Here is a 26,261-nt window from a genome sequence, read left to right as displayed (position 1 = left end):
ACAGCTGTACTTCTTATCAAAATGGTCGTATGTTCTTTTTCCCTTAATAGTCCAAGAGCCCAAAGATGTTCAATAATTAACTCCCATCAATTCCTTTATATGCCATATCTCTTCATTGAATAATACTGCTTGTGTCATTTTTAGGAATGTGAATAGAAAGGAACAAGGTCAACTGGCATTTGTGAAATATGCATTTTGTACAAATATGTGGGATCCAGGGGATGCTTTGAGCCTAGATCCACAAGGGGGATTTAGAATCGGCATCACAAAGCCTAACCTTTAGGCACCCTGTCACCTAGTGGAATGCACATCCCTAAGTTAGGCCCTCAGTTTCCCTATGCCAGTGGTTTTAAATCTTTTTTCATTTGTGGACCCCTACAAAATTTTGAATGGAGCTGCAGACCCCTTTGGAAATCTTAGTCTGTGGACCCTCACAGAGGTCCGTGGACCACAAGTTGAAAGCCATTGACCTATATAATGGATGGGGAGAGCTAAGTGCCAAAGAGTGGGATTCACAAAAGCCAGCATGCTGAATAGGGAGCCACATAAGCTAGCCATGTCTATTGGGATATGTCTACTGTGCAATTAAAAACCTGCAGCTGGCCCATGACAGCTAACTTAGGCTCACGGGGCTCGTGCTAAGGGGCTGTTTAACTGCAATGTAGACATTCAGCTCCGGTGGGAGATGTAAGACTCCGCCTCTGAGACCATCTGAAAACTCCCTTCCTGGAGACCAAGGTGGAGTGGTGCTGACCAGTGCTAGCAAGAGGTGCCGGGGGGGGAGGAGACAGAGGCTGAGTCATTATGGCCAGTTTCCCTTTTGAAGGAACCTGAGGCCACGGTGCCGTGGAAGTTATTCCTACCTGTGCCACCACTGACATCTCCCGTATGGCTGGGAATTGTGGTACCAGAAGAGAAAGTAGATCTCTTGCTGCTGCAAATGTCCCAGGTGTTGATGCTACCACCCGGGCAGTGGAAGTTTGCTGGCTCTTTTGCAGTGGAGAGTCCATTGGTGCCGGACTCAATCGTACCTGTTCCATGGCTGGAGTCAACAGCACCACACGGGTTGTTGGAGTCTCAGAGTGGCCCGGCGCAGGTAACACTCTACTAGCGTCTCTCTGCCCTGCTGACCTCAGGAGTGAGGATTGACCTCTGTCCATCTTTTTCTACTGCTTTCTCAGCACCAGTGATGGAGAACAATGCCGAGAGTTCCTCGCCGGAGTGATCTTCTTTGCAGCGCTGAAGCTCACAAGAGGCAGACAGAGCATCCTTTCTCTGTGCCGGAGATGCGGAATGGCACTGAGTCTCCCTAAGAGTAGCCAGGGGGCTCCTAACAGAGGTTGAAGTACTCGGTGCCAAGTCCGAGTGACTTGGCTCTGAAGGAGGTCAAAGTGCTGCCTCCATGAGGATTAATCTGAGCCTAGTGCCTCTCTCCTTTTTGTTGTGTGGCCTGAAGTCTTTGCAGATCCCACACACAAGCTTTCCCCAGGTACTGAAGTCAGCTGGAATGGAGGTCACTCATAGGCATGCCCCAGTAGTGGGCAGGAATTAGCCCCGTTGAGCGGGGTTCACTAACCTAACTATCTGTCTAACAACCAAAACTTAACAATTATGAATAAAGTTAACTATATGCAAGAAGTAGAGCAAAGTTAACTGAAGGAGTACTTGCAAATGCAAGGACGAGGTAGTTCCAGCGACTGTTACAGGCAGTAAGAAGGAACTGAGGGGACTGCAGGTTGGTAGGACCCATTATACCGACACTGTGAACATGCAATTCCAAAGGGCACCAGAGCCAAGCCAATGGATACCATTGCCCTAAGGAGCTTACATTTCTTGTTAGTGACAAGTTACCATAGATGGGTGAAATATTCCAAAAACATCTCTGACTTGTGACTTTCACTCCTACCAGCATATCTGCTGATTCTTACTTTTGGGTTTGGTTTCCCTGATTGGGTGGAGATAGCTTGGAGCTGTTAGTCCAGCTGAGTCCTGGAGAAAGGGGCCTGCCTATGAATTGTCTGCCAGGAGGTGTTCTTCCAAGTGATACTTTTGTGGGGCTGGGACAGATCAAAGAGCAAAGCAGTCGTCTAGTTGTGAGGAAAAAGAGGGCTCCTTGGTTGTTCAGCCTGAGAACTGAAGAGATCTAGTAGGGAGCTCCTGTAGTAGAGGCTGCATAAACAGATGGTTAAGGGTTAATGTTTCTTTTACCTGTAAAGGGTTAAGAAGCTCAGTAAACCTGGCTGACACCTGACCAGAGGACCAATAGGGGGACAAGATACTTTCAAATCTTGGTGGAGGGAAGTCTTTGTTTGTGCTTTTTGTGTTGTTCGTTGTTCGCTCTTGGGGCTAAGAGGGACAAGACGTAGACCCAGGCTTTTCCAATCTTTCTGAATCAGTCTTTCATGTTTCAAAATTGTAAGTAATGGCCAGGCAAGGTGGATTAGTCTTATATTTGTTTTCTTAACTTGTAAATGTGCCTTTTTGCTGGAAGGATTTTTACCTCTGTTTGCTGTAACTTTGAATCTAAGGCTGGGGGCGGGGTCCCTCTGGTCTATAGCAATCTGAGTACCCTGTAAAGCATTTTCCATCCTGATTTTACAGAAATAACTTTTATTTTTTTCTTTCTTTAATTAAAAGCTTTCTTTTTAAGAACTTGATTGATTATTCCTTGTTTTAAAATCCACGGGATTGAGTCTGAACTCACCAGGGATTGGTAGGGGGAAAGGAGGGGGAATGGTTAATTCCTCCTTGTTTTAAGATCCAAGGAGTTTGAATCGGTGTGAAGCCTCTCAAGGCAACCCAGGGAGGGGAAAGTCTGTGGGGAAAAGGAGGGGGATGGTAAATTTCTCCTTGTTTTAAGACCCAAGGGGTTTGGGTCTGGGTTCCCCAGGGAAGGTTTTGGGGGAACAGGAAGTTTGCCAGAAACTAAATTCTGGCTGGTGGCAGCGTACCAGATTTAAGCTAGTAATTAAGCTTAAAAGTGTTCATGCAGGTCCCCACTTTTTGTACGCTAAAGTTCAAAGTGGGGGAAAAATACTGACAGAGGCAATGACTACTAGTGGGAAATTGCTTGGTGGGCCTGTCATAAACAGATAGCTAAGGGTTAATGTCTCTTACACCTGGAAAGAAGTAACCTGAAACACCTGACCAGAAGTAACCTGAAACACCTGACCAGAGGACCAATCAGGAAACAAGACTTTTTTAAATCTGGGTGGAGGGAAGTTTGTGTGTGGGTCCTTTGTTCTTTGTCTTGAATCTGTCCCTCTCGGCTATGGGAAGGATTCTTCTGTTTCCTTCTGTGGGCCACCTCTTCTTCTTCTAGTTTTCTTTTGTGGGCTGCCTCTTTGGCTGCTTGTTCTCTTTTGTAGGCTGCCAGTTTGATGCTTTCTTCCTTTTCTTTCAGCTCCACCTCTTTTTGTCTTTTTTCCAGTTGTCGCCTGTGTTCAGCTTCTTTGATTTGTTCTTCTGCCTCTCTTTTTTCCTTGGAAGTCATGGTTCCTGTTTTCTTGTGTTGGGGTGCCCTCTGGTGTTTATTGTCTGAACTTCAGGCTCTGTTGCCTCCTGGGGTCTGCCTAGCAACAGTGCCTTTTTCCCTGTCTTCCTCTAGCTAATCTTTTCAATGTAAAGTAAACCAGAAAAACCACTTTATTTGCATGTGTATTGTGCTGGTAATTGCCCCCTAATGGGAGTGCTATTGTCTGACAAAAGACCCGTAATAGCTCCTTAATGGTTCCTTGCTTAATATGAAAGCCACAACTGCCAGAGAGAGCAGAAAAAAAAAATCTCTTTGGTTCCCTTTAAAACCAAACTGTTTCTCTCTGCTTAAAAGCCCCTAGCAGACAAAAGAAAAATATAATATTCCTACTGGCTTCTGGATTCTATCTTTCCCATAAACGCTGCCACCATGTCATAACCTAGTCCCAGATTTGGACCTTAGCATCCAAAATATGGGGGTTAGCATGAAAACCTCCAAGGTCACTGGGACGCATTTACGGATAGACGACTGTTTGCTCAGGATGGACTTCATCTCAGCAAGGAGGGAAATAGGATTCTAGGATGGAGGCTCGCCGACCTCATCAAGAGGGCTTTAAACTAGAAAGTTGGGGGAGATGGTTGGGAAATGTTCGGGAGATCTCCACACCAGAACATAACCTGGAGAGGGAAGTAAACAAAGTGAGCGGGGATACCCTTGTGGCCCCAAGATTTGATCCAAGGAGGAATAGTGGAGTAGAAACCAGAGTAACGGGTGATGCTGGTGGCAGACAGTTTGTGCACGACGGGGGAAAGAATGTCACTGACGCCAAACGCCGAAAATTAAAAGGTTTGTACACTAATGCGAGGAGCCTAGGTAACAAGATGGAGGAACTGGAGTTACTCGTGCAGGAAGTCAAGCCGGATATTATAGGGATTACCGAAACCTGGTGGAATAGTACTCATGACTGGAGCACGGGTATTGAAGGCTATGTGCTGTTCAGAAAAGACAGGAAGAAAGGCAAAGGGGGGGGAGTAGCCTTGTACATCAATGATGAAATTAAATGTAGCGAAATAAGATGCGATGGAATGGATAACACGGAGTCCGTCTGGGCAAAAATCACGCTGGGTAAAAAAGCAACTAGAGCTTCCCCTGAGATAGTGCTTGGGGTGTGCTACAGACCGCCGGGATCGGATTGGGATATGGATAGAGACCTCTTTAATGTCTTTAATGAAGTAAACACAAAGGGGAAATGTGTGATTATGGGGGACTTCAACTTCCCGGACATAGACTGGAGGACGAGTACTTGCACGAATAATAGGGGTCGGATTTTTCTGGATGTGATAGCGGATGGATTTCTTCATCAAGTAGTTGAAGCACCTACGAGAGGGGATGCCATTCTAGACTTGGTGTTGGTGAGCAGTGAGGACCTCGTAGAAGAAATGGTGGTAGGGGACAACCTTGGTTCGAGTGATCATGAGCTGATTCAGTTCAAACTAGATGGAAGGATAAACAAATGTAGATCTGCGATTAGGGTTTTTGACTTCTCGAGGGCTAATTTTAAAGAGTTAAGGAAATTAGTTAGGGAAGTGGATTGGACGGAGGAATTAGTGGATTTAAATGTGGAGGAGGCCTGGAATTACTTTAAGTCACAGCTGCGGAGACTGTCGGAAGCCTGCATCCCGAGAAAGGGGAAAAGAACCATGGGCAGGAGTTGCAGGCCAAACTGGATGAGCAAGCAACTCAGAGAGGGGATTAGACAAAAGCAGAAAGCTTACAGGGAGTGGAAGGAAGGCAGGATCAGTAAAGAAAGCTACCTTGCTGAAGTCAGAACATGTAGGGATAAAGTGAGGAAGGCTAAAAGCCGCATTGAACTGGAACTTGCGAAGGGAATCAAAACCAATAGTAAAAGGTTCTACAGCCACATAAATAAGAAGAAAACAAAGAAAGAAGAAGTGGGGCCGCTATACACTGAGGATGGAATGGAGGTTAAGGATAACCTAGGCATGGCCCAACATCTAAACAAGTACTTTGCCTCGGTTTTTAATAAGACTAGTGAGGAACCTTGCGATGATGGAGGGATGATAAACGGGAATGTGGATATGGAAGTGGATATTACTGCAACTGAGGTAGAGGCCGTACTTGAACAGCTTGATGGGTCGAAGTCGGAGGGCCCGGACAATCTCCACCCGAGGATATTAAAGGAACTGGCGCGTGAAATTGCGAGCCCGTTAGCGAGAATTTTTAAGCAATCGATAATCTCGGGTGTTGTGCCGTATGACTGGAGGATTGCTAATGTAGTTCCTATTTTTAAGAAAGGGAAAAAGAGTGAGCCGGGTAATTATAGGCCTGTTAGCTTGACGTCTGTAGTATGTAAGGTCTTGGAAAAAATTTTAAGGGAGAAAGTAGTTAAGGACATAGAGGTCAATGGTAATTGGGACGAACTGCAACACGGATTTACTAAAGGTAGATCGTGCCAAACCAATCTGATCTCCTTCTTTGAGAAGGTGACGGATTACTTAGATAAAGGAAATGCGGTAGATATAATTTACCTAGATTTCAGTAAGGCGTTCGACACGGTTCCGCACGGGGAGCTGTTAGTTAAATTGGAAAAGCTGGGAGTGAATATGAAAGTTGTAAGGTGGATAAGGAACTGGTTAAAGGGGAGACTCCAGAGGGTCGTATTGAAAGGTGAACTGTCGGACTGGAAGGAGGTCACCAGTGGAGTCCCTCAAGGATCGGTCTTGGGACCGATCTTATTTAACCTTTTTATTACTGACCTTGGCACAAAGAGCGGGAATGTGCTAATAAAGTTCGCGGATGACACGAAGCTGGGGGGTATTGCTAACACGGAGAAGGACAGGGATACTATTCAAGAAGATCTGAACCACCTTGTAAACTGGAGTAATAGAAATAGGATGAAATACAATAGTGAAAAGTGCAAGGTCATGCATTTAGGAATTAATAATAAGAATTTTGGATATACGTTGGGGGCGCATCAGTTGGAAGCGACGGAGGAGGAGAAGGACCTTGGGGTACTGGTTGATAGCAGGATGACTATGAGTCGCCAATGTGATACGGCTGTTAAAAAAGCAAATGCGATTTTGGGATGCATCAGGCGGGGTATTTCCTGCAAGGATAAGGAGGTGTTAGTACCGTTGTATACGGCGTTGGTGAGACCCCATCTGGAATACTGTGTGCAGTTCTGGTGTCCCATGTTCAAGAAGGATGAATTCAAACTGGAACAGGTTCAGAGACGGGCTACGAGGATGATCCGAGGAATGGAAAAACTGCCTTATGAAAGGAGACTCAAAGAGCTTGGCTTGTTTAGCCTGGCCAAAAGAAGGCTGAGGGGGGATATGCTCGCCCTATATAAATATATCAAGGGGGTTAACGTTAGGGAGGGAGAGGAATTATTTAAGTTTAGTACTAATGTAGCCACGAGGACGAATGGGTATAAACTGGATATTAGGAAGTTTAGACTTGAAATTAGACGAAGGTTTCTGACCATTAGGGGAGTGAAGTTCTGGAATAGTCTTCCGAGGGAAGTAGTAGGGGCAAAAGACTTTCCTGGCTTTAAGACAAAGCTTGATAAGTATATGGAGGGGATGTTATGATAGGATCGTCAATTTGGGCAATTGATCTTGAATTACCACCAGACAGGTCTGCTCAATGGTCTGCGGGGAGATGTTGCATGCGATGGGTACTGAGTTGCTGCGGAGAACTCCTTCTTGGGTGCTGGCTGGTGACTCTTGCCCACATGCTCAGGGTTTAGCTGATCGCCATATTTGGGGTCGGGAAGGAATTTTCCTCCAGGGCGGATTGGCAGGTGCCCTGGAGGTTTTTCGCCTTCCCCTGCAGCGTGGGGCATGGGTCGCTTGCTGGTGGTGTCTCTGCAGCTTGAGGTCTTCAAACCATTTTTGAGGATTTCAATAACTCGGTCCTGGGATAGGGGTTGTATAAAATTGGATGGGTGGGGTTCTGTGGCCTGCCTTGTGCAGGAGGTCAGACTAGATGATCAGATTGGTCCCTTCTGACCTATGAGTCTATGAGTCTTAGTTACCAGCTTGGACCTGGTAAAGCTGCCACCATGTCATAAAATTAGAGTGTTTTGGGGCACTCTGGTCCCCCCAAAAACCTTCCCTGGGGACCCCAAGACCCAAATCCCTTGAGTCTCACAACAAAGGGAAATAAATCTTTTCCCTTCCCCCCTCCAGGTGTTCCTGGAGAGATACACAGAAGCAAGCTCCGTGAATCTAAACAGAGGGATTCCACCCTCTCTATTTCCAGTCCTGGAAACAGAAGTACTTCCCTCTTCACCCAGAGGGTATGCAAAGTCAGGCTAGTAAATCTAACACACACAGATTTCCCCCTGACTTCTTCCTCCCACCAATTCCCTGGTGAGCTGCAGACTCAATTCCCTGGAGTTCCCCACTAAAGAAAAACTTCAACAGGTCTTAAAAGAAAGCTTTATATAAAAAGAAAGAAAAAATACATTAAAATGGTCTCTCTGTATTAAGATGACAAATACAGGGTCAATTGCTTAAAAGAAATATGAATAAACAGCCTTATTCAAAAAGAATAGAATTCAAAGCACTCCAGCAACTACACACATGTAAATACAAAATAAAAAAAAAACATATAAATCACTGTCTTATCTTTTTTGTACTTACAACTGGGAAACAGAAGATTAGAAAGCAGGAAACAGAAAAATCCTTCCCATAGCCGAGAGGGACAGATTCAAGACAAAGAACAAAGGACCCACACACAAACTTCCCTCCACCCAGATTTGAAAAAGTCTTGTTTCCTGATTGGTCCTCTGGTCAGGTGTTTCAGGTTACTTCTGGTCAGGTGTTTCAGGTTACTTCTTTCCAGGTTAAGAGACATTAACCCTTAGCTATCTGTTTATGACACGCCCCCCAAATTGCAGACAGTGGGGAAGCTCACTGGCGGCGATTTCCTCCTAGAACTTTAAAATAAACAGATTAATACAACACATGCACCTTTACATATACCACTAAGTATATAACTAACAGACTTCTACATTTTAAGAACACTTTTTAACTACTGGATTCTGGGAAACTCTCACGGGAGAGTGCATCAGCTACTTTGTTAGAAGCTCCTGAGATGTGCTGAATTTCAAAATCAAAATCTTGGAGAGCTAAACTCCAACGAAGAAGTTTCTTGTTGTTCCCCTTGGCAGTATGAAGCCACTTTAGTGCAGCATGGTCAGTTTGTAGCTGGAACCGCTGTCTCCAAACATATGGGCGTAGCTTTTCCAGGGCGTACACAATGGCGTAGCATTCCTTTTCACTGACTGACCAGTGACTTTCCCTCTCAGACAGTTTCTTGCTGAGAAACACGACAGGATGGAAGTTGTGATCCGTTGCTTCCTGCATGAGAACTGCTCCTATACCACGCTCAGATGCATCCGTGGTTACTAGGAATGGCTTGTCAAAGTCCGGGGCCCTGAGCACAGGGTCAGACATGAGCGTTGCCTTAAGTTGGGTAAAGGCCTTTTGACACTCATCAGTCCACTTAACTGCATTTGGCTGGGTCTTTTTGGTCAGGTTAGTCAGTGGGGCAGTGATTTGGCTGTAGTGTGGTACAAATCGCCTGTAGTACCCGGCCAAGCCTAAGAAGGATTGGACCTGTTTCTTTGACCTTGGGACAGGCCACGTTTGGATAGCAGCCACCTTGGCCTGTAGGGGGTTTATGGTTCCTCGACCCACCTGGTGCCCCAGGTAAGTCACTCTGTTTTGGCCTATTTGACACTTTTTGGCCTTAACAGTTAGTCCAGCCTGCCTGATGCGTTACAGAAATGGACTGCAGTACTGCTAGCCGCCACTAGGGGCTGCTGGACCTGGCAGAGCCCAGCACCCCATATAGAAGACACTGCTGCGGGGAGGAGGAGGGAGCTGGAGGGTTCCTGGCACCTGCTGTTCCCAGCATGCTCTGAGGGCAGCATACAGCAGTGTGTAGGAAACTCCACATAAGTCAGGGACCAAGCATCAAGCTGTTTCTCCCTCTGGATCCCTGGGCTCTGGAGAGAGAGGGGTGTGGGTGTCTGGGCTGGGGGGGCACAGCTGGACTCTGCAGGGGAATGAGTATGGATATATGGACTTGGGGGCCCCATGGCTGGGCTCTGGGGAGGAGGGAGTTCAGGTATACTGGCTGTGGGGGCCCCCCAGCTGGGCTCTGGGGAGGAGAAAGGGGCAGAGAAACAGGATTTGGATTGTCATAGGGGTTTCTTTAACTCTCTACTCCTCAGGGAATTTTTGTGTGTGTCTGTATTGTTACAGACATATTTGCTGACAGATATTTTGAAATCAATTACCAAAATAATTGAAACTGGCATGATTATGAAATGTTAATGTTTTGGTGAAGAATTTTCAATTTTTTGGCACAGAATGCCCCCAGGAGTATTGCTGTATATAAATTATTTATTGGTTGCTTTGCTGGCTAATTGGCTCTTGCATGCTCCAGACATTTCTCCCATATCCGGGGGAAAATTGCCGCCTGTGCTTTGGGCACTTCAGCTTTTAATAGGTTTAACAGAAATTATGTGCAGGAACAGAAACAGCCACTATGGTGATGTGGGCCATACATACCAAGCTAAATAATGTAAAAGGGCCTTCAAGCAGTCCTGACCTAGAGCCACTACTTCAGTATATGGACACTAATTACCACAAGTGAGAAATAGGACTTTTGATCCCTGCTTTTATGAAAGTTCAGAGTGGAGGTCTGCCTCCATGCTGTTCTGTGTTCCTAATACAAACTCTAATTGACTTGTGCTGAAGTGATCATAATGCTTTACCTTGTTTGGCTATATGGGCAAATTCTTTATTTCTACTGTTTGTTTTAATACTAAAATGGACTAATAAGACTTCACTTCTACAGCACCTTCCTTCAAAGGCTCTCAAAGCACTTTACAAAGGTGGGCCAGTATCATTATAAAGCGTGACTACTCTCTGTCCTTCCAACAGCACATTGAGAACATGTGCTAAAATCGAGCTCCGCACTTCTCTGCAGTCTTGCCGGTAATTTATGGGGTGCTGGCACTGCAACCTTATGGACATCTACCAAAGCTCTAGTTATTGCAGCTGTTTAATACTGTGTGGCAGCACAGGGTCCAGAAGTCATTGTGGAAAGTTGGACTCAACAATCCACTCTGCCCTTTGCGTCATCACTGGTGCAACCCAGATGACACCAGTCTCCAGCCTTCCAGTCTTGGTGGCATTGCTCCTGCTGCAATTAGGTGTGAGGACAAGGCCCTGGCCACATTACTGTGCATAGCTAACTATCAAGATCACTTACTTCACAATTTCATCTCAAAGCCATATCAAACACACTGGCCAAAGTCAAGACGCTCCTTTTCTAAAATAGTTGCGCCTCTCAGACAATACAGCAGACGTAACTTTTCTAAGGAACAGCAACAGGTGGTAAGGGAATATATTTTGGATTGCTGGTGCATTTCCTAGCAGATAGACAACTCAGATCTGCATCCCATAGTCTCTCTGGATGAGCACTCACATGCTACTCCGAACAACCATATGAACCAGAAGATCCTTCCTCGCTACAAGAAGATATGTTGTGGTCACTGGCAGTTTAACTTGTATCTTACCATTGGAGCTTCTTGAGCTCCCTTTCCTGCCCCTGGGGATCTCAAGAACAAACAGCACGCCATCTGCTTATGGACTGCCCGCTTGATCCTCCTGATGGTGGATGGATGCTTTTGATGTCCCTGGATGATGCTGCCATGATAGAAATAGATAGATACCAACACCTAATTCATTGTTTGTGCCATCAGAAGCCACACACCAGAAGAAGTATCATTAGTCCCATTTTACAGATTGGCAAATTGAGGCATAGAGAGGTTAGTGGCTGACTTTCTTTCCAAAGATGCTAAGTATCTGCAGCTCCCAGCCATAATGGCCTGGCCTGCCCAAGATCAAATTGCAATGATTTTGAGGCCATTGTTGCGCACTCCCCACCTGAGTATATTCAAAGGATTGCAGTGTGCTGCACAAGAACAGGCAATGTAAAGGTCTGATTATGGCGAGAAGTCTAAAGTGAATTTGGCCCAAGGCTCACCTGAGAACCTGATATATAGTATTATATTTATCCCGCATATAGAGCTTAACAAGTCATGGTGAAGGTGATCAGCCAGCAGAACAAAAAGGGAAAGCGTTACGAAGAGAAGGTAAGGGGTCATAATAGGTGGGGTGAGGGGTACTTGACATAAGTAGAAGTATTATGCTTTTAGAGAAGGCAACATAAATATGGAGATAAAAAGTTAACAAGATCTGTGAAGAAGCCAAAATGGATTTATTTTTCTAGTTGTACATTATGGACTTGATCCAAAATCCACAGAAGTTCATGGAAAAATTTTCATGGATTTCAGCAGGCTTCAGGTCAGGCCTCCTGTCTCTCTCGCTCCCTCTTTTGTATGGCTCTTTTAAAGGGCACTCAGGTGAAATACAGGCCTTCAACAGAGCAATAACTAATGTATGATTTCTGATAACTGAGTAACCATATATACACGTACACATGTATGTGTTGTGACAGACCCAGACCAGTGTGGTACAGGAGTCTGGTAGAGGGCAAATATACTGGTCACTGGATGAGTAGTTTTCTGCTCCCTGAGTGACCAGAGCAGGGGCTGCACTAGAGTAATCAGGAACCTGCTAGAACCAATTAAGGCAGACAGGCTGATTAGATCACCTGCAGCCAATCAAGCCAGGCTAATCAGGGCACCTGGGTTTAAAAAGGAGCTCACTCCAGTCAGGCGAGGAGGAGCCAGAGGAGAGGAAGTGTGTGTGAAGAGCTGGGAGCAAGAGGCACCAGGCGTTGAGAGTGAGAGGGTGTGCTGCTGGAGGACTAAGGAGTACAAGCGTTATCAGACACCAGGAGGAAGGTCCTGTGGTGAGGATAAAGAAGATGTTTGGAGGAGGCCATGGAGAAGTAGCCCAGGGAGTTGTTGCTGTCATGCAGCTGTTACAAGAGGCGCTACAGACAGCTGCAATCCACAGGGCCCTGGGCTGGAACCCAGAGTAGAGGGCGGACCTGGGTTCCCCCCAAACCTCCCAACTCCTGATCAGACACAGGAGGAGTTGATCCAGACTGTGGGGAAGATCACTGAGGTGAGCAAATCTGCCAATAAGCACAGGACCCACCAAGGTAGAGGAGGAACTTTGTCACAATGTATATAAACACACACACTCACACACACTCACACACACACACACACACACACACATATACACATACTGCTGTTCAAGGCCAAATCCAGCAAAACATTTAAGTATGTGCTTAATGTCTTGCTGGATCAGAGCCCACTGCTGCTACCATAGAAATCAGTGGCAAAACTCTCATTGACATCACTGGGACCCTGATCGTGCACCATTAAAGTCAATGAGAACAACCCGTGAGTGAAGAATCTGGACTTAAGGGAATACACTTGTTGATGCAATAAAACAAGTGGGGAAAAAAGATTGTCACCATGATGTGCACCTCTCTGGCCCCCAATAATACAGTACTTGTTTGCTGGCTTGTAAGGGTGTAACGGCGTTTTCACATATCTCCAGTGTTGGCCATTTCTGATGTACATTTTACACTGGAGCTAAGGCAAGCAGCTGATCCTCAAAGTAGAGAAGCTGATCCACTTCAAAACAGTCGCTTGCTCTAGAAACCACTTTCTCCAGGCATTCCCGGATCTCATCTTCACTTGCATTCTGCTGTCTTGCTTTCTTAAGATAGCTGTAAACCTTTTCAAATACTTCCGCTCCCAGCTTCTGAATTGCTGATCTACAGACAAATGTAACATAAAAGTTACTCACAAGTTAATCCATTTTACATATTAAAACATCTAGCAAGAGACATTGCTCTGTTAAGGTATTGTAGCTCTCAAACAAAATGGCTTTCAGCTTAAGATCAAAGTGTAACTATGTACGTAATTTGCGTAGAACAAAGCTCACTATGGAATTTCCCTATGGGCATTTTTAATATGAACAAGAATCCTGAGATGAAATCCTGGCATTTCTGAAGTCAGTGAGACTTTTGCCATCGTCGTCAGTGAAGCCAAAATTTCACTCTTAACGTCTAATTTGATAAACTACTTTATAACACATTCTACAGTGATTTCAGTTCATACATACATATTTACAGCCTCTGGATTTTATAAAAAATAAACAATTTGCCAGTGGCATAGTGTGAACATTCACTATTCATAAATCATCCCTTAAACTCTTATCAAAAAGACTGTTGTACACGATGCAATGAGAACTGAACAGACATTATTCTTCTACTATAACAACACTCTCCCTTCTTTCTGTACTTCCGCGATGAAAAATACGCTCATGGTTACCTAATACTGGTTTACACAAAGATTCCAGTTGAACATTGTAAGATTATTCATTGATTTAAAAAAACATAACAAAGCAAAAAAATGTTATGATACATATAAAAATCCACAAGTAACAGAGTGCTATGGTCAGTGTCATGCTACCAATTTTTTAACAAGAGGATCTTGTAGTAACTTTCCTCTTTAGGCTCTTATAAACCCATCTGCCGGGGTGCATGTGTTTGCAGAGGGGATTCTATTCATTTTACCTTTTGAACAAAACAGCCTTCTCATAAAGATGACCAAGAAGAGAGGTAGCGCCACTTGGAAAACAAACATAGCCCTAGACTCTTCAATGAGCTACATGTTGGATCCATTTACAGATTTAATAGGTTCCAAGCAGAAGGGACCACTGTGATCATCTAGTCTGACCTCCAGTATAACACAGGCCATAGAACTTCCCCAAAATAATTCCCGGAGCAGATCTTTTACAAGAACATCCAATCTTGTATTAAAAATTGCCACTGATAGAGACTCCACCATGCCCTTGGTAAGTTATTCCAGTGGTTACTTACCCTCACTGTTAGAAGTTAACACTTTATTACCAGTCTGACTTCATCTAGCTTCAACTTCCTGCCACTGGATTGTGTTCTATACTTTTGTCTGTTAGATTGAAGAGCCTACTGTTAAATATATGTTCTCCATTAGGTACCTATAGACTGTAATCAAACCTCCCCTTAACTTTCTCTTTATAAGGCTATATAGATTGAGCTCCTTGAGTCTATCGCTACACAGCATGTTAATCGTTCTCCTAGCTCTTCTCTGAACTCTTCCCAATTGATCAAAATCTTTCTTGAATTGTGGACACCAGAACTGGACACAGTATTCTAGCAGCAGTCAAACTAGTGCCAAATACAGTTGTAAAATAACCTCTCTAGTTTCACTTAAGATTCCCGTTTATGCATCCAAGCATTGCGTTAGCCCTTTTGGGCACAGCATCACACTGAGAGCTCATGTTCGTCTGATTATCCACCATGACCCCCAGATCTTTTTTCAGTCATTGCTTCCCAGGATAGAGTCCTTCATCCTGTAAGTATCCTACATTCCTTGTTCCAAGAAGTATACATTTACATTTAGCCATATTAAAATGAATATTGCTTATTAAGAAATCCAGATAATGTTGAATCAGTGACCTATCCTCTTCATTACTAATGACACCACCAATTTTTGTTCATCTGCAAACTTTATCCGTGATGATTTTATGTTTTCTTCAGTCATTAATAAAGTGTTGAATAGCATACAGCCAAGAACCAATCCCCACTAGAAACACGCCTGTTTGATGACTGTTTACAGTTACATTTTGAGACCTCGGTTAACCATCAGTTAGCCATCCATTTAACATGTGCCATGTTAATTTTATATCGTTCTAGTTTTTTTAATCAAAATGTCAGGTGGTACCAAGTTAAATGCCTTGCAGAAGGCCAAGTATATTACATCAACACTATTACCTTTATCAAACTTATTGCATCAAAAAGCTATCAAGTTAGTTTGACAGAATCTATTTTCCATAAATCCATGTTGAATGGCATTTACTATAGCACCCTCCTTTAATTCTTTATTAATCGACTCCCATATTAACTGCTCCATTATCTTGTCCGTGATTGATGTCAGACTGGCAGGCTGTGATGGGATGTTCACCCCACACCATTCCTGAGAAAGCTGAGAAAGGACTAATTAATGTGATAGGCCAAACATGAGGGGCTTAGGGTGGTGATTGGAAGGTGGAGCTCAGTTGAGCAGGAGTAGCTGGGTTAGTATAAAGCCAGGAAGCTGGCAACAGAAATGGTGGCAGTGAGGAAGTCTGCAGCCACCCTCTGTGCATAAGAGGTGGAAGGAGGGACCCCAGGGAAAGAGAAGCACACTGACTCTGCGGGAAGGGCATGCTCAGAAGAGGAAAGGGGTGAGAACAAAGCCTGTGGGAGGTGGATAGGAAGCAGCCCAGGAAGAGAACAGTGAGGGTGGGGACTGAACAGATCTTGGCGGCATGTTACAGGGTCCCCAGGCTGGAACCCGGAGTAGTGGTGGGCCCCGGTTCCCCTAACAGCCACTGACAAAGTGGTAGCGCCAAGGCAGCAGGTCCGTAAGGGGAAACCACATAGTGACCTGGCCAGAGGGCTGTCACAAAAAGGAAAGCTGCAGTTCTTGGTGCGAGAAAGGGGCCAGAGAGAGGACAACAGGAGGAGTGACTGCAAGGGGAGGTGTCAGACCTAGAAAAGAGCTATTCCCAGAGCAGCCCATAGGAGGCACAGTCCAGGGGGTGTGAGCACCCTGAGACACAAGCCTATAATTACCTGGGTCATTCCTTTTATCATTTTAAAATATTGGCATATTAGCTTTCTTCCAGTCTTCTGGAACTTCTCTGTTGTTCCAAGACTTACTGAAAATCAGTATTATTGATCCACCGAGCTCCCTTAAAACTCTTGGATGTAAGTTATACAGAGCTGCCGATTTAAAACTGTCCAACTTTAGTAGTCATGCAGAGCTCATTGCAGGACTGAGGGCCTAATACAGCATTAAAAGTCATTGTGCAGAAATATTTATACTTTGTTCCTGAAAAATATGCTGAAACATATAGCATAGCATCCAGCCTGAATAATTTTAAGAGAGGGGTGAATCCCTCATAAGGGGCCCTGGAAACCACCTCTCCAGATGCAATCAGGTTTGGTTTTAAAGTAAATAACTGGTAGCGTATTATTTGAGCAAGAGTATGTGATTGTATGAGACTGCACAGCAGGACAGTGTTATATGAGTTGTGGCTGCATGTGCAACCTTATATTTGTCATTGCTTTTCTTTTCAACGTTGAAGCATGCAAACTTAATGTTCTCTGAGTTTCTTTTGTTTGTTTTACTATCAGAGTTGCATGGTTTCCCCCATCAGAAGCAATGATTTTCCGCAGTTGGCCAAAATAGCAGCAGGCCAAATGGGATTCCTTGCAGAAATTTGCTTGCATAACCCTTCGCTTAGCAGCAGTTTTATAGTGCAGCCTGTCCTCCCAATGGCATTTGTGTATCTTTGCCAGTATTTCAGTAATGAACAGATGCTACTGTTCTAGAGGATTTTCCCTGGAAATTCATTCTGGCAGCCAGGCACTCTTGAATAAGGTTTCTTTATATATCTTGAGGGCTTTATCTGACATGTTAATTTATTTGTCATAAATTGGTAGCATCCATTCTCCTGGGGTCACTGTACTAGTGCTCTCAACCTACTGCTGGAGGGCTGTCATTCATTTTACTCCCCAAGATATCCATGTTTGGCACATTTGATGCCCTGTACCTTTTGATGTTAAAAATTCTTTACAACAGAGAGAAAATATCAAGCGAATAAGAAGTCCCATATACTAAAGAAATAACTCAGAAACCATTTAAAGGTTCTAGCACGAATACATTTTTTGGTGCCCCTTATATTGGGTCTTTGTCACATATTGCACCTGACACCTGCACCTTGGCAATCAGCACCCTCATGGCATCGGGAACATCTAATCTATCCCTTCAATGGTAGGCAGGAGCTGCCCAGTGCCATGACAGGACTAAGCATGCCCTTCCATGTTTAAGTCCCTGCCTCCTGCTGACTCTATCCCCCCGCCCTCTGTCACTCACTTTCCCCACCCTCACTCACTTGCTCATTTTCACGAGGCTGGCTCAAGGTGTTGGGGTGCGGGAGGTGGTGAGGGCGTTGGCTGGGGGTGCAGGCTCTGGGGTGGGACCAGGGATGAGGGATTTGGGATGCAGGGTGGGGTTCTGGAATGGGGCTGAAGGATTTGGAGTGTGGGAGGGGGCTCTGGGCTGGAGCAGGTGGTTAGGGTGTGGGGGTGGGGGATGTGAGAGCTCCAGCTGGGGTTGCAGACTCTGGGATGGGGATGAGAGGTTTGGGGTGTAGGATGGTGCTCTGGGCTGGGGGGTGGAGCTGAGGGGTTTGGAGTATGGGAGGGGGCTCCGAGTTGAGGCAAGGGGCTGGGGAGTGGGAAGGGGTACAGGCTCAGGGCTGGGGGTACGGGCTCTGGGGTAGGGCCAGAAATGAGAGATTCAGGGTGCGGGAGGGGTCTCCGGGCTGGGACCAACAGGTTTGGAGGGAAGGAGTGGGATCAGGGCTGGGGCACAGAGTTGGGGCCTGAGAGGCGGTCGGGGTGCAGGCTCTGGGCTGCTCTTACCTCAAGCGGCTCCTGGAAGCAGTAGTATGTCCTGCCTCTGACTCCTACATATAAGGGCAGCCAGAGGGCTCCACACACTGCCCTCATCCCAAGCATCAGTTCTGCAGCTCCCATTGGCTGGGAACTGCGGCTAACGGAAGCTACAGGGGTGGCGCCTGCAGAATCCCCTGGCTGCCCCTATGCCTAGGAGTCAGAGGGGGGACATGCCACTGCTTTTTTGCCCTGCTGTGCCGCTGACCAGACTTTTAATGCAGCTGGTTTCCCTACAAATATTTGTTTAAATGCTCAGAAGCGAGAATCAGACTCCCCTCTTCTGTACATGAACAGCGTCAGTGCTAAGTCACGCTGCTAGCACCCCTGGTGTTGCTGTTAATCCTAACTTGACAGCACAACTAGCTGAAGAGGCAGGAAAAACCCCATAATGTCAGCACTATAATGAAAGGAGCGAGTGGGGGAAGAGCACAGCACATAAACAGAGAAAATAGCTTTGTGTCCAATATCATGGTACTGTTCAGTGAATTCCAGAGGACAATCAACATCACCCCAACACCATGTTATATTAGCATTGAAAACTAAGAGCCCAGAAGGGACATGATTCTAAACGATTCTTGAATTCCCATGTAATGTGAATTCTGGTTTTCCTTGGAAAGCAGTAATGGCTGTTACAATTATGAAAAAAAGTTTTATTTGAAGTTTATTTATTTTTTCCTGAGTGTAACTGGAAACACTAAGTATCCTCATTAGAATATAAAGGATTCCCTAAAAATCATAGAATGATGCATTGTAGGGCCTACAGATGGCATCAGCCCCCAGCACATTTCAAAGGTTCCTTAACTGAAGAATGTATTACTGTTTTGATCTCACACACAATAGGAACTGAACATCTCCTCCCCACTTCCCTTCCTTCCCATCTTGTTCCTTCCACATTATTCATCCCCACTTCTGCCATGCCCTTCAACTCTGTGTTGTCTTCCCTGGCTGATTCCTGACACAAGGGATGAGTTAGGAACTGACAGCAGGTGGAGATGGGAAACAGTATAGATAGGTATGGGACCAGTCTGGTGTCCCCACAGGTACGAGATCTGACTCTTCCATGTCCCCGAGAACTAGAAAGTCTCACTCCTCCCGGCCACTGGCACCCATTAATGGAGAACTTAACACCTTGGAAATTAGCTAATGCTCAGATGCTGGTTATCTGAGGTATAGCTGATTTCAAAGGGTTAAATAGGGTTTTCTTTTGAAAATAACTTTAAACCATCTTCTGCAGCAATATTACAGCACTTTGAGGGGTTAACATAAATTAATGAGAAAATATTTTGAAGTAATTCCTACTGCATCACTCCTTTTAGTGACTGCTCTCTTCCTCTTAAAAGGAACATGGTTAATTATTAGCTCCTCCCATCGATTTAGAGATGTGAAATGAAGTAAATGGGCACCTCAGGAGCCATGCTGCTGCTAATAAATGTGACTTATGGACTATATCTTTTCTGTTTAGGTTGATAGAGCATGCAAATTAGCATCCAGGAAAGCTAATCTGTATAAAATTAATACCAAAGGGATTAGGCAACAAATGTTGAAAGGCTGACAACAAAGGAGCATGTGTCAAAAATTTTAACATCTGCTTCCTCGAGAGAAATCATTAGGTGCCATTTGGCCTTGAGATCCTAGGAAAAGGCAGCTGCTATAAAGCATATTTCCTAGGGGTATGGGGTGGGGGACGGGGGGTGAGAGCAGGAATCTATGCCAGAAAATTTCAAATGGATTTTACTATCCAACTTCAAAAATCAGGGGTGACTCCTCTGAAATCAAAAGATTTACACTGGTGTAAAAAACAGTTCGACACCAGAATCAAGATCATTGGAAGCTGATATCAATAATATCCTCATTATAGCTCTGATCCTGTATCAAAGTGTGCTAGTGTTAATGTCTGCATCCATGTCGAGTCCCATCGAGGCACATGCACAGGAGTCTGCACTACATTGGTGCAGGTAGTTACTGCAATTGTGCATTCAAATAAGGCACTTGAGTGTTTAAAGGTTAAAGGCGCAATTTGTGTGTGCACACTGGTGGTCACACTCATAGAATCATAGATGATTAGGATTGGCAGAGACCTCAGGAGGTCATCTAGTCCAATCCCCTGCTCAAAGCAAATCATCCCAGCCAGGTCTTTGTCAAGCCAGGCCTTAAAAACCTCTAAGGATGGAGAGTCCACCACTTCCCTAGATAACCCATTCCAGTGCTTCTCCACCCTCCAAGTGAAATAGTTTTTTCCTAATATCCAGCCTAGACCTCCCCCATTGCAACTTGAGACCATTGCTCCTTGTTCTGTAATCTGCCATCACTGAGAGCAGCCTAGCTCCATCCTATTTGGAACCCTCCTTTAGGTAGTTGAAGGCTGCTATTAAATCCCGCCTCACTCTTCTCTTCTGCAGACTAAATAAGCCCGGTTCCCTCAGCCTCTCCTCATATGTCATGTGCCCCAGCCCCCTAATCATTTTCATTGCCCTCTGCTGGACTCTCTCCAATTTGCCCACATCCTTTCTGTAGTGGGGGGCCCAAAACTGGATGCAGTACTCTGGATGTGGCCTCACCAGTGCCAAATAGAGGGTAATAATCACTTCCCTCAATTTGCTGGCAATGCTCCTACTAATGCAGCCAAATATGCCATTAGCCTTCTTGGCAACAAGGGCACACTGCTGACTCCTATCCAGCTTCTCATCCACTGTAATCCCTAGGTCCTTTCTGCAGAATTGCCACTTAGCTAGTCAGTTCCCAGCCTGTAGCAGTGCATGGGATTCTTCTGTCCTAAGTGCAGGACTCTGCACTTGTCCTTGTTGAACCACACTGGATTTCTTTTGGCCCAATCCTCCAATTTGCTTAGGTCACTTTGGACCCTGTCCCTACCCTCCAGCATATTTACCTCTCCCCCAACTTAGTGTCATCCGTGAACTTGCTGAGGGTGCAATCCATCCCATCATTCAGATCATTAATGAAGATGTTGAACAAAACCAGCCCCAGGACAGACCCCTGAGGCTCTCTGCTTGATACTGGCTGCCAACTAGACATCGAGCTGTTGATCACTACCCATTGAGCCCGACAATCTAGTCACCTTCCTATCCACCTTATAGTCCATTCATCCAATACATACTTTTTTAACTTGCTGGCAAGAATACTATGGAAGACTGTATCAAAAGCCTTGCTAAAGTCAAGCTATATCATGCCCACTGCCTTCCCTATATCCACAGAGCCTGTTATCTCATCATAGAAGGCAATCAGATTGGTCAGGCATGACCTGCCCTTGGTGAATCCATGTTGACTGATCCTGATCACCTTCCTCTCCTCCAAGTGCTTCAAAATGGGTTCCTTGAGGACCTGCTCTATGATTTTTCCAGGGACTGAGGTGATGCTCACCAGTCTGTAGTTTCCCGGATTCTCCTTATTCCCTTTTTAAAGATGGGAAATAAATTTGCCTTTTTCCAGTCATCCAGGACCTCCACCGATCTCCACAAGTTTTCAAAGATAATAGCAATGGCTTTGCAATCACATCAGCCAACTTCCTTAGCACCCTCAGATGCATGAGATCCAGCCGCACGGACTTGTGCATGTCCAGCTTTTCCAAAGAGTCCTTAACCTGTTCTTTCACCACTGAGGGCTACTCATCTCCTCCCCATACTGTGCTGCCCAGTTCCTCCGACACTTGCACCAGGAAGTTGTCCCCATCACTCTCCGAAAACTTCCCGGATTGTCTGTGCACTGCTGTATTGCTCTCTCAACAAATGTCAGGGTGATTGAAGTTCCCCCATGAGAACCAGGGCCCATGATCTGGAAACTCCTGTTAGTTGTCACAAAGGCAAGGGGGGGTATATGCACACACATACATTTTGCACACAACTGTGGATCTTATTTCTGATAATCTGGCATCCAGTGTTGTTGCATTATTTATTATTTCACTCATTTGCAAACCCAATAATTCTCCCCAGTAATGAAGTCACCACTTTATTTTTCAGCCAAACATCATTATAATTATTATTATTATTATGTGTATTAGCATAGCATGTAGGAACACGAGTCACGTGCTAGATGCTGTACAAATGCAGAACAGAAAACATTTCCTGCCCCAAGAGATAACAAAGCATTAATAACCAAGTGCTATTAATGAAGTCTTATATGAATAGGCTTTTGTTACTTTAACAAAATATATTGGGCCAGCTCTCCACCTGGCATAAATTAGTGTTGCTCCATGGAAGTCAATGGAGTTAGGCCAATTTACAGCAGTTGAGAATCTGGCCCAGTGTTATATTTACCAGTATACTTATCAACTTAAAACTAGGCCACATCTGTGAAAACAAATGTACAAAATAGAATTTATGATGCAAGGTCTTTACTTTTTTTTAACGTGCCAGTTCACTTTCTTACATGTGATCGTTTGCAGTGGCTCTCTCTCTGGCATTAATGTGATTCACCAATTTTCCACAATATATGAATAGTGTAATCTCAGCAATCTGTGATGTTTACAAACCTTCTCCCAGCCTAATGTGGAATTTGCCACTAGTCAGCCTATGAATTTGTATCTTGGCTATAGAAAAAGACTGCGTTACTACCTGTCCATTAACATTTTCCTGCTGGTCTGGCGATCAATTACACTATATCTACCACTATGTATCACTGACAAAAGCCGCAAAGTAAGATTAATGCTTAGCCTCAGCACTCCTCTGTGGGTGTTAACAGCTGGGCTAATATTGCTGAACAGCTTGTCACTGTGTGAAGCAAGTATGGCAGACATCTGCAGCTAAGGGGTTTTTCAGCTTCTTGCTTCCAAATTTCATTTAGCATCATAGCAACAACTGAACCGCATTCTCTTTTCTTCCTCCGCCAGAAGAATGAGCAACATTGTTTGCGTCTAAAAACAAAGTAGTTTTCACTAATCCCTTTAAGAAACTGTACTTTGGGTTACTAGTCTATATATTGTGCTGAAGTAACAATATGAGATACCAGAATAATGAAATGTGGATGAAAGTGCTTATATATTTGATAGACATCAAAAATAATATTTCATCTACCCCATACTAGCGAGCATTCAGCACTGCTTCTGAATAAGTTGTAGGAAATTCAGTTATTGTAAAATGCAAACTGTATTCATGTCAAATTCTGTGTCAGCGTTAAACTGCCGCCTTGGCATAGAAAATAAAAGTACTCAGTTGATGTTTATTTCTGTAGATGCGGTGTTAGAATGCAGCTTGGGATCAAATATTAAAATGTTATCAATAAACATTTTAAAATAAGAGCCTGGGCTAAATCAGTTAAGGCTCATAGATTCATAGGTTTTTAAGTATCAGAGGGGTAGCCGTGTTAGTCTGGATCTGCAAAAGCAGCAAAGAGTCCTGTGGCACCTATTCCCAGATTTGGACCTTAGCGTCCAAAATATGGGGGCTAGCATGAAAACCTCCAAGCTTAGTTACCAGCTTGGACCTGGTAAAGCTGCCACCACCCAAAAAATTAGAGTGTTTTGGGGCACTCTGGTCCCCCCAAAAACCTTCCCTGGGGACCCCAAGACCCAATTCCTTGAGTCTCACAACAAAGGGGAATAAACCATTTCCCTTTCCCCCTCCCTTCCAGGTGTTCCCTCTCTGGGTTCCTGGAGAGATACACAGAAGTAAGCTCCGTGAATCTAAACAGAGGGATTCCACCCTCTCTATTTCCAGTCCTGGAAACAGAAGTACTTCCCTCTTCACCCAGAGGGTATGCAAAGTCAGGCTAGTAAATCTAACACACACAGATTTCCCCTGACTTCTTCCTCCCACCAATTCCCTGGTGAGCACAGACTCAATTCCCTGGAGTTCCCCACCAAAGAAAAACTCCAACAGGTCTTAAAAAGAAAGCTTTATATAAAAAGAAAGAAAAAATACATAAAAATGGTCTCTCTGTATTAAGGTGACAAATACAGGGTCAATTGCTTAAAAGAAATATGAATAAACAGCCTTATTCAAAAGAATACAATTTAACACATTCCAGCAACCACACACATGTAAATACAAAAGAAAACAATATAAACCTTACTGCCTTACTATATTTGTACTTACAACTTGGAAACAGAAGATTAGAAAGCAAGAGACAGAAATCCTCTCATAGCTGAGAGAGAGACAGGCACAAGACAAGACTAACAGACGTTTTGGAGCATGAGCTTTCGTGGGTGAATACCCACTTCATCAGATGCTCCAAAACGTCTGTTAGTCTATAAGGTGCCACAGGACTCTTTGCTGCTTTTATAGGTTTTTAAGCCACCAAGCAAATTATTGGTGCCACGGAAGCCAATACCAAGCACTTCATCCCTGTAGCTGGGTGCTTACACAGCTCCTGCCCTGAAGGGCTTAAAACAGCCCAGGAGAGGGCTGTGGCTGGGGCAAGAAGCCTGGGTTGATTGGGGAAAGTAGGCTCAACTGTGGCCATGCCCTAATCAGGCCCAACTGGCCCCTATAAGAGGCCGTGAGTCAGAAGCCCATAGAGTCTCTCTCTAGCTGTAGAGGGAGATGGGCCTGGCTGCAGAGAGCTAGACACAAGGTACCTGAGTGGTGCAGGGCTGGGGAAAGGCAGAGGAGCTGGGGAGCTCCAGCCTGGAAAGCTCCAGGCTGCGGCCTAGCATAAGGCCAACAGGTACTGGTGGTTGCAGAGGGCAGCCCAGGGGTAAGCAACGGCAGCAGGTCCAAACCCAACCTTGCTTGTGATGAGTAGGCTGATACTGCAGTCTGCCTCAGGAAGTGGGGGCTAGACAATGACTGGCAGTAGCTGTACACTGAGGCGAGGTAGGGATAGCAGGTGGGAGTTCCCTGGGGAGAGGAGACCATAAGACTGAGGGGTTACTGCAAAGGGGCAGTGCCCCAGATAACAGGGCACCAGGTCTGGGAGGGACACAGGGGCCAAGTGGTAGCAGGACATCAGCCTGCATAGGTTGCTCCAACAGCTGGAGAGCTAATTTCCTGAGACCACCAGCAGGAGGCGCCGCAGTGGTGAGTCCGCATGCTTACAATCCCACAGAACATCCCTAAGGCAGGGCCTCACTCCTTCACCTGAATTAGTACAAATTAGGTACATGGTACCAGAGGACCAACAAGTCTCTAATGAACCTGAGCCCCCTCTACTGGTGTGGCACAAGAGAATTTCACCAGTATTGATTGACTATAAAACAGGCTCTAGTCTCAAACAAAAAAGGCTGCGTGTATAACCAGCATTAAAGGGAAAGTCTTCCTCACAAGATGCACAAAACTGAAAGCTGAGGGATTTGGTTATTACAAGGAAAACTGGCCTGGAGCTAACAACAAGGAGAGGGGAGTCATGATGGAAGTGAAAACTCCCTCAAACTATATAGACTGTTAAAGGGTCAGTGCCAAAGGGCAATATTCCACCGACTTGTACTATATATAGAAAAAACTGTACGGAAAGTGATCTAAAATACTAGTTACAAAAGGTTACAGGCTAAGCTGAAGGAGTGCGAACACCAAAACACTCTGTCTCAGGCCAAGGGCGGTAAGAAGAAATTCAAATGGCGGTTGGTCCTGCCCCACCCCAAAGTTTATACCCTTAGAATGAGGCACGAGGCTTGTCAGGGTATGCATGCAGACCAAGTGAACATGACTAGCAATAAAATCTCCAATATCAGGTGTGTGGGGTGCTTGCACACCTAGCATGGAATATACACAAGAACAAGCACTCGGGAACAAAAGGTTGTGTGGGAATGACAAGAAAATACTATTTAACAGCAAAAAAGAACAAAAACTTAATTGTGGAAAATTAGCATCTACCTTCACCTTCAACGCCCAGTGGATTTTGACTTTCACTGTTATTGTTGAGTGAAAATTTCTTCACATGAAGATGCAATGATAATTTTAATCATACATCCTTAATAACTTCATAATTCCTGCATTATGGCACCATAACTTGATAACACACAACTCTCTGATGCCCTGCTTGAACGACTTGTGAAGTCTAAACCATAATTGGGACAAATTTTCCCACGGGGTGAGAAGGAACATGTTATATAAGACTTTCGACAGACAGCTGGAGAATAATATCAATATGATTCTCCGGTGGATTTCATTAACTGACTAAAATGAATTTGTAGAACAGTAATTGAAGCTGACACCTGCTCTTGAAAGGAGTGTGAATTGAAAGCTAACTGTGCTACTGCACCTACTATTGGCAGAGTCTTGAATTCTGAGATTATAAAACACTCATTGAAAGGACA

General features: G+C 44.8%; 1 protein-coding gene across 6 annotated transcripts in view; it reads right to left on the bottom strand.

The window, feature by feature from the left end:
* Positions 1–12,711: 12,711 nt before the first annotated feature.
* NEK11 (NIMA related kinase 11) overlaps positions 12,712–26,261 on the bottom strand; it is a 172,227-nt gene continuing 158,677 nt past the window's right edge. For all 6 annotated transcript variants that reach the window (XM_050938416.1, XM_050938417.1, XM_050938421.1 and 3 more), the window contains one exon: positions 12,712–13,279. In XM_050938416.1, coding sequence (XP_050794373.1) covers positions 13,084–13,279 — 196 coding nt within the window. In that variant the 3' untranslated portion in view covers positions 12,712–13,083. The remainder of the gene's footprint in view (positions 13,280–26,261) is intronic.

This window comes from Gopherus flavomarginatus, chromosome 2 (genome assembly GCF_025201925.1).
Source record: "Gopherus flavomarginatus isolate rGopFla2 chromosome 2, rGopFla2.mat.asm, whole genome shotgun sequence".
NCBI lineage: Eukaryota > Metazoa > Chordata > Testudines > Testudinidae > Gopherus > Gopherus flavomarginatus.
Note: the sequence above shows the minus strand (reverse complement) of the source record. Positions and strands in the feature narration are given on the sequence as shown.